This window comes from Pristiophorus japonicus, chromosome 4 (assembly GCF_044704955.1).
Source record: "Pristiophorus japonicus isolate sPriJap1 chromosome 4, sPriJap1.hap1, whole genome shotgun sequence".
NCBI classification, from domain to species: Eukaryota; Metazoa; Chordata; class Chondrichthyes; family Pristiophoridae; genus Pristiophorus; species Pristiophorus japonicus.
In genome coordinates this window covers 51,782,001-51,797,080 of record NC_091980.1, presented here as the reverse complement: position 1 = coordinate 51,797,080, position 15,080 = coordinate 51,782,001, and the positions used below count along the sequence as shown (strand labels likewise).

General features: G+C 46.1%; 1 protein-coding gene across 1 annotated transcript in view; it reads left to right on the top strand.

The window, feature by feature from the left end:
- LOC139262441 (follistatin-related protein 5-like) overlaps positions 1-15,080 on the top strand; it is a 567,533-nt gene that overhangs the window by 478,582 nt on the left and 73,871 nt on the right. Inside the window, exons 6-7 of the mRNA XM_070877632.1 lie at positions 7,414-7,534; positions 9,244-9,405. Of these exons, the coding sequence (XP_070733733.1) occupies positions 7,414-7,534; positions 9,244-9,405 (283 nt within the window). The remainder of the gene's footprint in view (positions 1-7,413; positions 7,535-9,243; positions 9,406-15,080) is intronic.

Genomic DNA, 15,080 nt, shown 5'->3' with positions numbered 1-15,080 from the left:
CATCCGCCATGCATTTACCCACTCACCTAACCTGTCCAAGTCACCCTGCAACCTCTTAGCATCCTCCTCACAGCTCACACTCCCACCCACCTTAGTGGCATCTGCAAACTTGGAGATGTTACTCTCAATTCCTTCATCTAAATCATTGATGTACATTGTAAAGAGCTGGGGTCCAGCACTGAGCCCCCACTAGTCATGCCTGCCATTCTGAAAAGGACCCCTTTATCCCGACTCTCTGCTACCTGTCTGCCAACCAGTTCTCTATCCTTGTCAGTACATTACCCCCAATACCATGTGCTTTAATTTTTCACACCAATCTCTTGTGTGGGACCTTGTCAAAAGCCTTTTGAAAGTCCAAATACATCACATCCTTGTCTCCCTTGTCCACTCTACTAGTTACATCATCAAAAAATTCTAGAAGATTTGTCAAGCATGATTTCCCTTTCATAAATCCATGCTGACTTGGACCGATCCTGTCACTGCTTTCCAAATGCACTGCTATTTCATCTTTAATAATTGATTGCAACATTTTCCCCACTACTGATGTCAGGCTAACCAGTCTATAATTTCCCGTTTTCTCTCTCGCTCCTTTTTTAAAAAAGAGGTGTTACATTAGCTACCCTCAGTCAATAGGAACTGATCCAGAGTCGATAGACTGTTGGAAAATGATCACCAATGCATCCACTATTTCTAGGGCCACTTCCTTAAGAACTCTGGGATGCAGACTATCAGGCCCTAGGGATTTAGCGGCCTTCAATCCCATCAATTTCCCTAACACAATTTCCTGGCTAATAAGGATTTCCTTCAGTTCCTTCTTCTTGCTAGACCCTCGGTCCCCACGAGTAATATATAACAGATGGCCGATCCAATGTAATCTATTTTATACTATCATCAAAAGATAAGATTATCATCTGGAGTGTATAATGGGCGGCCGATTTGCTGCCGCCTGTTTTACGCCCTTGACAAAGTTGAAGTTCTGCCTAATGTTCCATTCGCTAATGCTATCATTCTTCTTAAATTAGCTCAGATTTGCCCTGAATGCACTTTCTTCAGTCACGGTGTATCAAAGCAACCAATTGTTTTTAAATAACTGCAAGACTTTAAGGAATATTGAGCCCATTAATGTATTTGCCCTGTAGCTATACAAGGGGTTTAGGACTAAAGCTCATTTATTTTTCTCTGTTTCTGCATGTACATATAAAGGTACAATAATAGGATCAAAGGCAAGTAATTAAGCCCTGTTGTTCTACCCTCGCTTCCCCTAAGCAGCTCCTTTGGCACAGTGTTGGACTACTATTTTTGCAACCATTATAAACTCGTATGGTGAGTTTTCATCGGCATCTGGATTGGTGAGATTATACTTTCCCAAACTATCTCAGTGCTTAAAAGATTAAAGATGCAAAGTACGCCATGATTTAAATTACTTCAATACTAACATCCACCAAAAAGAGACAAAACAGATATGTATTAGACTTTAAATCAGAAAACTTCTAGATGTGAGTGACTGCCCATTTTCATTCAGAACTATTATAAGAACATAAGAAAATAAGAGTTACGAGCAGGAGTAGGCCATACGGCCTTCCAAGCCTGCTCCACCAATCAATAAGATCATGGTTGATCTTCGATAAGTCATAAGTTGTGAGATTTGTGGTCCAAAACCATATACTTCTCACACTCTCTTGCTCCAAAAAAAGGACCATATCTGAAAACTGCAAGGTGGTCTGTCACATGGTCCTTGAGATAGCCAGGTATAATTGATGGTTCCTTCTTTCCTCTTCCTTACCATTTCTTCATAGAATTATAGAATCATAGAATGGTTACAGCACAGAAGGAGGCCATTCGGCCCGTTGAGCTCGCACTGACTCTCTGCAAGAGCATCTCAGCTTGTCCCACTGCCCCACCCTTTCCCCATAGCCCTGCATTTTTTTTTCCTTCAGTACTTATCCAATTCCCTTTTGAAAGCCACAATTGAATCTGCTTCCACCATGCTTTCAAGCAGTGCATTCCAGATCCTAACCAATCGCTGCATAAAAAAGTTTTTCCTCATGTCGCCTTTTGTTCTTTTGCCAATCACCTTAAATCTGTGTCCTCTGGCTCTTGACTCTTCCACCAATGGGAACAGTCTCTATCTACGCTGTCTAGAATCCTCATGATTTTGAACATCTCTATCAAATCTCCTCTCAATCTTCTCTGCTCTAAGAACAACCCCAGCTTCTCCAGTCTAACCACCGAGCTAAAGTCCCTCATCCCTGGAATCTTGTAAATCTTTTCTTCCCCCTCTCTAAGGCCACGAGAGGCGTCGGGAGTTCGTTGGTGAGGCGTGAGTCCGGGGTCGGAGGCCTATAAAAAGCCACGAGAGGCGTCGGGAGTTCGTTGGTGAGGCGTGAGTCCGGGGTCGGAGGCCTATAAAAGGCCACGAGAGGCGTCGGGAGTTCGTTGGTGAGGCGCGAGTCCGGGGATCGGCAGAGGCCTAGAAACGGCCGCGAGAGGCGTCGGGAGTTCGTTGGTGAGGCGTGAGTCCAGGGTCGGATGCCTATAAAAGGCCACGAGAAGCGTCGGGAGTTCGTTGGTGAGGCGTGAGTCCGGGGTCGGAGGCCTATAAAAGGCCACGAAGGCGTCGGGAGTTCGTTGGTGAGGCGTGAGTCCGGGGATCGGCAGAGGCCTATAAAAGGCCGCGAGAGGCGTCGGGAGTTCGTTGGTGAGGCGTGAGTCCGGGGTCGGAGGTCTATAAAAGGCCACGAGAGGCGTCGGAAGTTCGTTGGTGAGGCGTGAGTCCGGGGATTGGCAGAGGCCTATAAAAGGCCGCGAGAGGCGTCGGGAGTTCGTTGGTGAGGCGTGCTTGTGCAGCTACAAGGAGAAGGCAAAAAAGAAGTAGAAAGAAACAGAAAGGTGACGTCACAGCCTAGGGGGTAAGTGATTGGCTGGTGATTGGTGAGTAGTTTTTCTTTTCCTTTTTATATTAGTCAGTAACTTTTAACATCGTTGTTGCCAATTTAAGTGTATCTAAGGGTTAAGTCATGGCAGGAGAGCTCGGTCGGGTGTTATGCTCCTCCTGTACCATGTGGGAACTCGGACACTTCCGGTGTCCCTGGCGACTACGTGTGCGGGAAGTGTATCCGCCTCGAGCTCCTGACGTTCCGCGTTGCGGAATTGGAGCTGAGGGTGGATTCACTCTGGAGCATCCACGATGCTGAGAATGACGTGAGTATCACGTGTAGTGAATTGGTCTTACCGCAGGAGAAGGGTCCACAGCCAGATAGGGAATGGAAGACCAGCAGGAAGAGTAGTGCAAGGAAGGTAGTGCAGGGGTCCCCTGTGGTCATCCCCCTGCAAAACAGATACACCGCTTTGAGTACTGTTGGGGGGGATGACTCATCAGGGGAGGACAGCAGCAGCCAAGTTCATGACACCGTGGCTGGCTCTGCTGCACAGGAGGGCAGGAAAAAGAGTGGGAGCGCGATAGTGATAGGGGATTCAATGGTGAGGGGAATAGATAGGCGTTTCTGCGGCCGCAACCGAGACTCCAGGATGGTATGTTGCCTCCCTGGTGCAAGGGTCAAGGATGTCTCGGAGCGGGTGCAGGACATTCTGAAATGGGAGGGAGAACAGCCAGTTGTCGTGGTGCACATTGGTACCAACGACATAGGTAAAAAAAGGGATGAGGTCCTACGAAGCGAATTTAAGGAGCTAGGAGCTAAATTAAAAAGTAGGACCTCAAAAGTAGTAATCTCGGGATTGCTACCAGTGCCATGTGCTAGTCAGAGTAGGAATCGCAGGATAGCGCAGATGAATACGTGGCTTGAGCAGTGGTGCAGCAGGGAGGGATTCAAATTCCTGGGGCATTGGAACCGGTTCTGGGGGAGGTGGGACCAGTACAAACCGGACGGTCTGCACCAATGTCCTAGGGGGAGTGTTTGCTGGTGCTGTTGGGGAGGAGTTAAACTAATATGGCAGGGGGATGGGAACCAATGAAGGGAGACAGAGGGAGACAAAAAGGAGGCAAAAGCAAAAGACAGAAAGGAGATGAGGAAAAGTGGAGGGCAGAGAAACCTAAGGCAAAGAACAAAAAGGGCCACTGTACAGCAAAATTCTAAAAGGACAAAGGATGTTAAAAAAACAAGCCTGAAGGCTTTGTGTCTTAATGCAAGGAGTATCCGCAATAAGGTGGATGAATTAACTGTGCAAATAGACGTTAACAAATAAGATGTGATTGGGATTACGGAGACGTGGCTCCAGGATGATCAGGGCTGGAAACTCAACATCCAGGGGTATTCAACATTCAGGAAGGATAGAATAAAAGGAAAAGGAGGTGGGGTAGCATTGCTGGTTAAAGAGGAGATTAATGCAATAGTTAGGAAAGACATTAGCTTGGATGATGTGGAATCTACATGGGTGGAGCTGCAGAACACCAAAGGGCAAAAAACGTTAGTGGGAGTTGTGTACAGATCTCCAAACAGTAGTAGTGATGTTGGGGAGGGCATCAAACAGGAAAGTAGGGGTGCATGCAATAAAGGTGTAGCAGTTATAATGGGTGACTTTAATATGCACATAGATTGGGCTAGCCAAACTGGAAGCAATACGGTGGAGGAGGATTTCCTGGAGTGCATAAGGGATGGTTTTCTAGACCAATATGTCGAGGAACCAACTAGGGGGGAGGCCATCTTAGACTGGGTGTTGTGTAATGAGAGAGGATTAATTAGCAATCTCATTGTGCGAGGCCCCTTGGGGAAGAGTGACCATAATATGGTGGAATTCTGCATTAGGATGGAGAATGAAACAGTTAATTCAGAGACCATGGTCCAGAACTTAAAGAAGGGTAACTTTGAAGGTATGAGGCGTGAATTGGCTAGGATAGATTGGCGAATGATACTTAAGGGGCAGACATTTAGAGACCGCATGGATGAATTACAACAATTGTACATTCCTGTCTGGCGTAAAAATAAAAAAAGGGAAGGCGGCTCAACCGTGGCTATCTAGGGAAATCAGGGATAGTATTAAAGCCAAGGAAGTGGCATACAAATTGGCCAGAAATAGCAGCGAAACCGGAGACTGGGAGAAATTTAGAACTCAGCAGAGGAGGACAAAGGGTTTGATTAGGGCAGGGAAAATGGAGTACGAGAAGAAGCTTGCAGGGAACATTAAGGCGGATTGCAAAAGTTTCTATAGGTATGTAAAGAGAAAAAGGTTAGTAAAGACAAACATAGGTCCCCTGCAGTCAGAATCAGGGGAAGTCATAACGGGGAGCAAAGAAATGGCAGACCAATTGAACAAGTACTTTGGTTCGGTATTCAGTAAGGAGGACACAAACAACCTTCCGGATATAAAAGGGGTCAGAGGGTCTAGTGAGGAGGAACTGAGGGAAATACTTATTAGTCGGGAAATTGTGTTGGGGAAATTGATGGGATTGAAGGCCGATAAATCCCCAGGGCCTGATGGACTGCATCCCAGAGTACTTAAGGAGATGGCCTTGGAAATAGCGATGCATTGACAGTCATTTTCCAACATTCCATTGACTCTGGATCAGTTCCTATCGAGTGGAGGGTAGCCAATGTAACTCCACTTTTTAAAAAAGGAGGGAGAGAAAACGGGGAATTATAGACCGGTCAGCCTGACCTCAGTAGTGGGTAAAATGATGGAATCAATTATTAAGGATGTCATAGCAGCGCATTTGGAAAATGGTGACATGATAGGTCCAAGTCAGCATGGATTTGTGAAAGGGAAATCATGCTTGACAAATCTTCTGGAATTTTTTGAGGATGTTTCCAGTAAAGTGGACAAGGGAGAACCAGTTGATGTGATATATTTGGACTTTCAGAAGGCTTTCGACAAGGTCCCACACAAGAGATTAATGTGCAAAGTTAAAGCACATGGGATTGGGGGTAGTGTGCTGACGTGGATTGAGAACTGGTTGGCAGACAGGAAGCAAAGAGTAGGAGTAAATGGGTACTTTTCAGAATGGCAGGCAGTGACTAGTGGGGTACCGCAAGGTTCTGTGCTGGGGCCCCAGCTGTTTACATTGTACATTAATGATTTAGACGAGGGGATTAAATGTAGTATCTCCAAATTTGCGGATGACACTAAGTTGAGTGGCAGTGTGAGCTGCGAGGAGGATGCTATGAGGCTGCAGAATGACTTGGATAGGTTAGGTGAGTGGGCAAATGCATGGCAGATGAAGTATAATGTGGATAAATGTGAGGTTATCCACTTTGGTGGTAAAAACAGAGAGACAGACTATTATCTGAATGGTGACAGATTAGGAAAAGGGAAGGTGCAACGAGACCTGGGTGTCATAGTACATCAGTCATTGAAGGTTGGCATGCAGGTACAGAAGGCGGTTAAGAAAGCAAATGGCATGTTGGCCTTCATAGCGAGGGGATTTGAGTACAGGGGCAGGGAGGTGTTGCTACAGTTGTACAGGGCCTTGGTGAGGCCACACCTGGAGTATTGTGTACAGTTTTGGTCTCCTAACTTGAGGAAGGACATTCTTGCTATTGAGGGAGTGCAGCGAAGATTCACCGGACTGATTCCCGGGATGGTGGGACTGACCTATCAAGAAAGATTGGATCAACTGGGCTTGTATTCACTGGAGTTCAGAAGAATGAGAGGGGACCTCATAGAAACGTTTAAAATTCTGATGGGTTTAGACAGGTTAGATGCAGGAAGAATGTTCCCAATGTTGGGGAAGTCCAGAACCAGGGGTCACAGTCTGAGGATAAGGGGTAAGCCATTTTGGACCGAGATGAGGAGAAACTTCTTCACCCAGAGAGTGGTGAACCTGTGGAATTCTCTACCACAGAAAGTTGTTGAGGCCAATTCACTAAATATATTCAAAAGGGAGTTAGATGAAGTCCTTACTACTCGGGGGATCAAGGGGTATGGCGAGAAAGCAGGAATGGGGTACTGAAGTTTAATGTTCAGCCATGAACTCATTGAATGGCAGTGCAGGCTAGAAGGGATGAATGGCCTGCTCCTGCACCTATTTTCTATGTTTCTATGTTTCACATCCTTCCGAAAGTGTGGTGCCCAGAATTGGACACAATACTCCAGTTGGGGCCAAACCAGTGTTTTATAAAGATTCGTCATAACTTACTTGCTTTTGTACTCTATGTCTCTATTTATGAAGCCCAGGATCCCAAATGTTTTTTTCCCTCTTTCCCTCTGCCCCTTTCTTGCTTTTTTCTTCTCAAAACCGATCTGGGCATGGGATTTGCAAGTGTTTTTTTCTTGTTTTCTCTCACTGTAATCAATTTGTATTAACTATTGCAACTAGTGAAACAATTCTCCGTGTTTAGGGCATTTTACTGATCAGCAATGTTGTTGTTTTCTGAAGAGCATATTTCATTTTTATGATTATTTCTTGCTTGCTGTGCCTGCTCTTCATTATAAAACTGAATTTCTCTGTTTCTTTTGCAGGATTTTGGTGATGATGGCTCCCTTTACATTACTAAAGTTACAACAATCCACATGGGGAATTATACCTGCCATGCTTTTGGCTATGATGAGCTCCTCCAGACCCACATCCTGCAGGTGAATGGTTAGTAAATGTCATATCTGACAGTCGCAGACTCCAAATACTATATAACATATAATCTGATTATTTTCCATGCACAAACTAGGTTTTATTAATCGCTGCTGTAGCAGCAGGTGTTTATGCTTCTTCTATCCCTTGCATTGAACAAATACGTTGTAAAGAGCAAGAGAAAGAATTGGTCAGATTGGGCCGGATCTTTCTGAAAAAATAACGGCATATTAATAATGCACGCTGTTATTAATGTGCAAATGGCCTCGCAAATTCAGGGGATTAATAGATCTCCAGAACTTGCTGGTCGAATTACCCCGCTCTGCCGTTTGCTTCACACAACAGACATCTCGCCCATACCCTCCCTGGTATTTTTAAGCGCTTGCTAGGTTTCCACATTAATTGCACATTAAACTCACCACAGAAAATTAAGTCTGGTAATTAACCATGTAAGTACCTTTTTAACAACATAATCATTGTTAATGCAGTGCCAAGAAGTTCTCTGGCCAGGAAATCTAACAATTAAAATTGTGGCGCCTCATTCCTTCAGGTAGTATATTGTAGTTAGAGATTGTAAAAATGTCAAATTTTTAATTTTTACATTTTTTTCTTACTTTTCCTTTCTCTCTCTTTTCTCTCTCAATCCTATCTTTCTTTATTACTCTTTATGCACCTGATTCACCCTCCTCAGTCATTCCTCGCTTTCTTTCTCAATCCTTAAATCTCATTAGTTAAAGAGATACACTGTTGGTCCCCCCATTCACTGAGGTACAGGTGTCCCATTGCCCTTGCCCTGTTACCAGTTCTCACTTCCACCAAGTTGTGGTGCAAACATTTTTTGAGCTGAAAGGTGCATAAAACTGTCTAACTAAAAAGGCACGCTGTGGAATGCCCCGCTCCAGCAAAATTCAGCCTATCTGTTTATTTATAATTAACAGGTGAGAATAATCTGAGACAATCATTACTAACAATAGCCTTCAGCTTTCAGATCCACCCCAGGGACACCATTAAAAATTACACATCCGTTTTCACCATCTCAATCCCGACAGACTTGGCAGTGAAGGATTGTGGGATAAATTTGTCCAGAAGAATGCATGATGACTTTATTGGTACAGCATTGGATTCTAATCAAATCCCAACCTCAGCTAGAACTTGCACTAGTCTTCGCTTGGGAGAGGTTTCTCAGGCTTTCTTCCTAAATTGCTGCATAAGACATATGAGCATGAGAATATATATATTTTGTGTTCGTTCCTGTGATGTGGGCATCGCTGGCAAAGCCAGAATTTATTGCCCATCCCCAATTGCTCTTGAGAAGATAGTGGTGCAGTCCGTGTGGTGAAGGTACTCCCACAGTGCTGTTAGGGAGGGAGTTCCAGGATTTTGACACAGCAACTATGAAGGAAGGCGATATATATCCAAGTCAGGACAGTGTGTAACTTGGAGGGGAACCTGCAGGGATGATGGTGTTCTCATGCACCTGCTGCCCTTATCCTTCTAGTAGGTAGAGTTGCAGGTTTGGGAGGTGTTGCCGAAGAAGCCGTGGTGAGTTGCTGCAGTGCATCTTATAGATAATATTCATTGCAGCCACAGTGTGCCAGTGGGGTGCCAGCATACTACCTTCTGTGAGAAATAGAGAAATATTGCATTCATTGTTATGTGATGAGGTGACTTTTATTCTGATCTTGGATGTTCACTGAAGAATTCTCTTTTTTCTGTGTTTTTAGTTCCTCCAGTGATCAGAGTGTATCCAGAGAGCCAGGCACAAGAACCTGGTGTGACTACCAGCTTGAAGTGTCATGCTGATGGAATCCCCAACCCCAAAATTACCTGGTTGAAGAATGGTCTGGACATTACTTCAACATTACCTAACCAACTTGTGCTGCTAGGTAGTATCTAATTTCACTGACATTTTCTGTTTTTGTACATAGTAATTGACGCATTCATAATAAAGGATGAAACTGAGTACTGTGAACAATGGGCAAGTGTGACCTTAGCTCCTTTAATAAGACTCCAGAGTGCAGGTACCTCGTGCGTGGCCTGCTTATATACCATGCTCCCAAGGGATGCCGGGATCCCTTGGGACTCCAACAGGTAGGCCCTCTGGTGGTAGCATGATACAGGTTGCAAGGGGTTAAATATATAACATCACTCCCCCGTGAAGTCAACAGTACACTTATTTACAAGGAGACACGATCTGGGGCTTTACGCTCCCTTGTCGATCGTCTCGGTACAAATGCGGATGTGGGTGAGTCGGTTAGTTCTTCACTGGGCTGCTGGGCAGCCGCCCTTGCTGGGCTGCTGGGAATGTTGAGGTCAGCTTTGTGGTCAACCATGATATCGGTTGCCACTTGTGTGTGTGTTGGAGGGTCAAAGTTGGTGGTGTCTTCTTTGGCTTGTTCGTAGCTGTTGGTGAACCGCAATTTGATTTGGTCCAAGTGTTTTCTGTGCGTTTGTCCATTGGCCAATTTGACGTGAAACACCCTACTCCCCTCTTTGGCTATGGCCGTGCCAGTGAGCCATTTGAGACCATGTCCATAATTCAGTACAAACATAGGGTCATTGATCTCTATCGTGTGACACATTTTGCACGGTCATGGTATACACTTTGTTGATGCCGCCTGCCCTCCACATGATCATGGAGATCAGGGTGGACAAGAGAGAGCCTTGTTTTGAGCGCCCTTTTCAGCTCGGCTGGGGAAGTGAGTGGGGTCTGGTGCGGTAGCTGAGCAGCACTCGGGATAGTCGGGCCTGCAGGGAGCCTTCCGATATGCATTTCAAGCTTTGCTTGATGGTCTGATTTGCCCATTCTGCCTGGTCGTTGGATGCGGGCTTGAACGGGGCAGATGTGACGTGCTTGATCCCATTGCGGGTCATGAATTCCTTGAATTCAGCACTGGTGGGACATGGCCCATTGTCGCTGACTAGGACATCAGGCAGGCCGTGTGGGGCAAATATGGCTCGTAGGCTCTCAATGGTGGCTATGGACATGCTTACAGACATTATTGCACATTCAATCCATTTTGAGTAAGCATCCACGACAACCAAGAACATTTTGCCTAGAAATGGGCCCACATGGTTTGGAGGACCACGACCACAAACTTAGCGGTGCCTCTCTGGGTGCATTGCTTAGCTGAGAGCAAGTGTTGCACTGGCGCACGCATAACTCTAAATCTGAGTCGATGCCGGGCCAACACACATGGGATCTGGCTATGGCTTTCATCATTACAATGCCTGGGTGGGTGCTGTGCAATTCACAAATGAACGTATCTCTGCCTTTCTTGGGCAAGACCACGCGATTACCCCACAACAGACAATCCGCGTGCAGGGTCATTTCGGCTTTGTGCCTGTCGAACGGCTTCATCGCCTCCTGCATCTCCGCTGGGACGCTGGACCAGCTCCCATGGAGGACACAGTTTTTTTACCAAGGACAGTAAAGGATCCTGGCTGGTTCAGGTCCTGATCTGGCGGACCGTAACGGGTGACTTTTCGTTTTCGAATGCATCCAAGTCCGCAGGCTGTGCCATTTCCACCCCGGTGGTGGGCAATGGTAGCCGACTGAGAGCATCAGCGCAGTTCTCTGTGCCCGGTGTGTGGCGGATTACATAGTTGTATGCCGACAGCGTGAGTGCCCATCTCTGGATGCGGGCAGAGGCATTGGTGTTAACCCCTTTGCTCTCAGAGAATAGTGATATGAGTGGCTTGTGGTAAAAGCTCAAATTTAAGGCCAAATAAGTACTGGTGCATTTTCTTTACCCGTAAACGCACCCCAGAGCCTCTTTTTCAATCATGCTGTCGGCCCTTTCAGCCTTGGACAAACTCATGGATGCATAAGTGACCGATTGCAAAATCCCTGATTCATTAGCCTATTGTAACACACACCCAACCCCATATGACGACGCATCACAAGCTAGCACTAATCATTTACAAAGGTTATAGAGGACAAGCAGTTTGTTTGAACACAACAGATTTCTCAAAGGCAGCCTCTTGTGAATTCCTCCATACCCAGTCGTCTCTCTTGTGCAGTAGCACCCATGGGGTTCTAGCAGGGTGCTTAACCAGGGTAGGAAATTACCAAAATTGTTAAGGAGTCCCAGGAATGACCGCAGCTCTGTCACGTTCTGTGGTCTCGGCGTGTTCTTGATGGCCTCCGTCTTGGCTTCAGTGGGTCTGATGTCATCTGCTGCGATTCTTCTTCCTAAGAACTCAACCTCCTGCGCCAGGAAAACACACTTCGAGCGTTTCAACCCGAGTCCCATGCGATCCAACCAACTAAGAACCTCTTCCAGATTCTTCAAGTGCTCAATGGTATCCCGAACTGTAACTAGTATGTCGTCCTGGAAAATCACGGTGCGAGGAACCGACTTTAGCAGGCTCTCCATGTTCTATTGGAAGATTGCCACAGCTGACTGAACCCCGAACGGGCATCTGTTCTAGATGAACAGACCTTTGTGCGTGTTGATGTAGGTGAGGCCTTTTGAAAGCTCCTGCATCATGTAGGCCGAGGTCAGGTCCAGCTTGGTGAACGTCTTCCCTCCAGCCAGGGTCACAAATAGGTCGTCTGCCTTGGGTAGCGGGTACTGGTCCTGTAGTGAAAAAACAGTTAATCGTTACTTTATAGTCCGCACAAATTCTGAATGTGCTGTCCTGTTTAAATACCGGGACAATCAGACTGGCCCACTCGTTGAATTCCACCAGTGCGATGATGCCTTCTCACTGCAGCCTATCAAGTTCAATTTCCACTTTCTCACGCATCATATATGGTACCGCCTGTGCCTTGTGGTGGATGGGTCATGTACCGGGAACTAAATGGATCTGCACTTTCGCCCCCGAGAAGCTTCCAATGCCTGGCTCGAACAACGATGGAAACCTGCTCAGAGCCTGGACACATGAGGCATCTTCGACGGACGAAAGCACTTGGATGTCGTCCCAGTTCCAGCGGATTTTTCCCAGCCAGCTTCTGCTAAACAAAGTGGGGCCATCCCCTGGCACAATTCCCAGCGGGAGTTTGTGTACTGCTCCATCATAGGATACATCGACTTCTGCCGTGCCAATTCCTTAGTGTAAGTCCTTAGTTTGGTGTGAATAGGGCTGAGCTTGGGCCTGTGTGTACCTTGTTGCCCCACAGCCTGTCGAAGGCCTTTTTACTCATTATGAACTGACTCGCACCCGTGTCCAGTTCCATAGATCCTGGAATTCCGTCCAGTTCAACTTTCAACATTATTGGTGGACATTTCGTGGTGAATGTGTACCGCGTACACTTCTGCCTCCTCGGTTTGAGTCTCCAATTCAGGCTGATCCACAGTGGATCGATCTTCCTCTGCAACGTGGTGGTTTGCAGGGTTTGCAGCTCGCCTGCACATTCACTGGAGGTGTCCCATTGTTCTGCAATCGTTGCACGCATAGTGCTTGAAGCGGCATTGATGGGGCCGATGATCACCTCCACAACACCAACAAGGTGTTAACTGCCTCACATTAACAATTGACGGCGGACTCTGGGTCATCTGAGGTCGGGCAGCAGTAGCCGGCATGTACGTTCTGCCATGTATATTCCTGCTCAAAAACGACGTTACTTTGTGCACAGTACTGGCTGCAACTTCTTTACTCTGCAAAATCTGTTTGGTGTTGTCACTGGTGGACATAAATGCCTGGGCTATCGTTATGGCTTTGCTTAGATTCAGAGTTTCAACAGTCAACAGTTTGCGAAGGATTACCTCATGGCCAATGCCCAGTACAAAAAAGTCTCTAAGCATTTGTTCTAGGAATCCCTCAAATTCGCAATGTCCTGCGAGGTGCCTTAGTTCGGCAACATAGCTTGCCACTTCCTGGCCCTCTGACCGTTGACACATGTAGAACCGATATCTCGGCATCAAAACGCTTTCCTTAGGATTTAGGTGCTCCCGGACCAGCGTACATAATTCTTCAAAGGATTTAGCTGTTGGTTTTACCGGAGCTAGGAGATTCTTCATGAGGTCACAGACAGTAAAGAGGATCGCTCTTCGTTTAGCAGCATTCTCATCCCCTTCCAGCTCATTGGCCAAAAAGTATTGGTCGAGTCTCTCCATGAAGGCCTCCCAATCGTCCCCTTCTGAGAAATTCTCCAGATATCAACTGTTCTTTGCATTTTCGCGCAGTTGTTCGTTACCTCGTCGGCAATTGATGCGTTCATAATAAAGGATAAAACTGAGTACTGTGAACAATGAGCAAGTATGACCTTAGCTCCTTTAATAAGACTCCAGAGTGCATGTACCTCGTAGGTGGCCTGCTTATATACCGTGCTCCCAAGGGATGCTGGGATCCCTTGGGACTCCAACAGGTAGGCCCTCTGGTGGTAGTGTGATACAGGTTGCATACATAACAGTAATGATATTTGCTTTTATATAGCAGTTTATCACATCAAAACTTCACAAGGAATTTCCCACATTCTATAGGCAAATGCAGCAGCTATTCTGCACCAGCAAGGCCCCACAGTGTTAGATAGATTAATGAGCAGGATATATATTTTGTTGTAAATTAATATTCAGATCAATTGTACTGAAAGCATTTTTGTGCCAGGCTTATTAGCCAAATGAAGGTTTCAAGTTGGTCCATGTCTGTTGCTATGTGATTTCTACCTACCATCTAGAAATCTGTCTGTATATTCAGCCTGATACAAAGCAATCCTGCTTCAGCAGTTCATTTTGAACTCAGAAGAATTCAGAGCGATAGGGCTAGAATTTCACCAACTTTGCGACCGGGTTTTTGCCGTGATTAGACCCTCCATGGTGAAAACCTGGTCGGCGGGATCCATGGGCACCTTTTCGCAGCAGCGCTTCCAAGTACCGCCGGGGAGAGGTCTGCCGACGTGAAACGACGCCAATTGCGTTACAGTCGCACTTTTGGCACTCTCCACCGCGCCCAGAATATTGACGGGTCAAACCTGCTGTACAACCCTGCCAGCAGCGGTATGTATGAAGACCTGCAGAATAGATAAGTTGAAGTTTTTATTTAATTATTTTTCAGCGATTTAGTAGTTAAGGGTTTTGTGAATGTTTTTTGCAATTTTTTTTTTTGTTTGTTTCTCCCCCTCCCAAGGCCTCTCGTAGCGCTACCAGCCCCGGACTAAAGTTGCCGAAACTCGTGGTCTGCGCCACAAATCCTCATGCAACACCGACTGTACCGATGCGAAGTAAAGGCCAAAATTTAGGCCTAAAAATGATAGCGCAGCGAAAACGGTAATTTTGGAGTAAAGCTACCGTTTTCGCCAACAACCGAAATTCTAACCCCAATTGCAAATGAATAGCCACATTTGTAACACAATGAACCCTCGTGCCTTAACACACCTAGCATTCTAACACCAGTACACATACAGAAAAGTAAAAATATATTTGATAATGGAAGTGCCCTGCATTGTCCATATAGATGGGCCATTGCCATTATCTAAAAGGACATATGCCCACTGAACCACCAGCTAAATTAATGCTTGTCCATTGAAACGTCATGTAAAAGGACATCTGGCCACTAAACAACCACATTTAAGGATAGATACCTGCTGGAGCATCATCTACATGGCCATAATGAACTG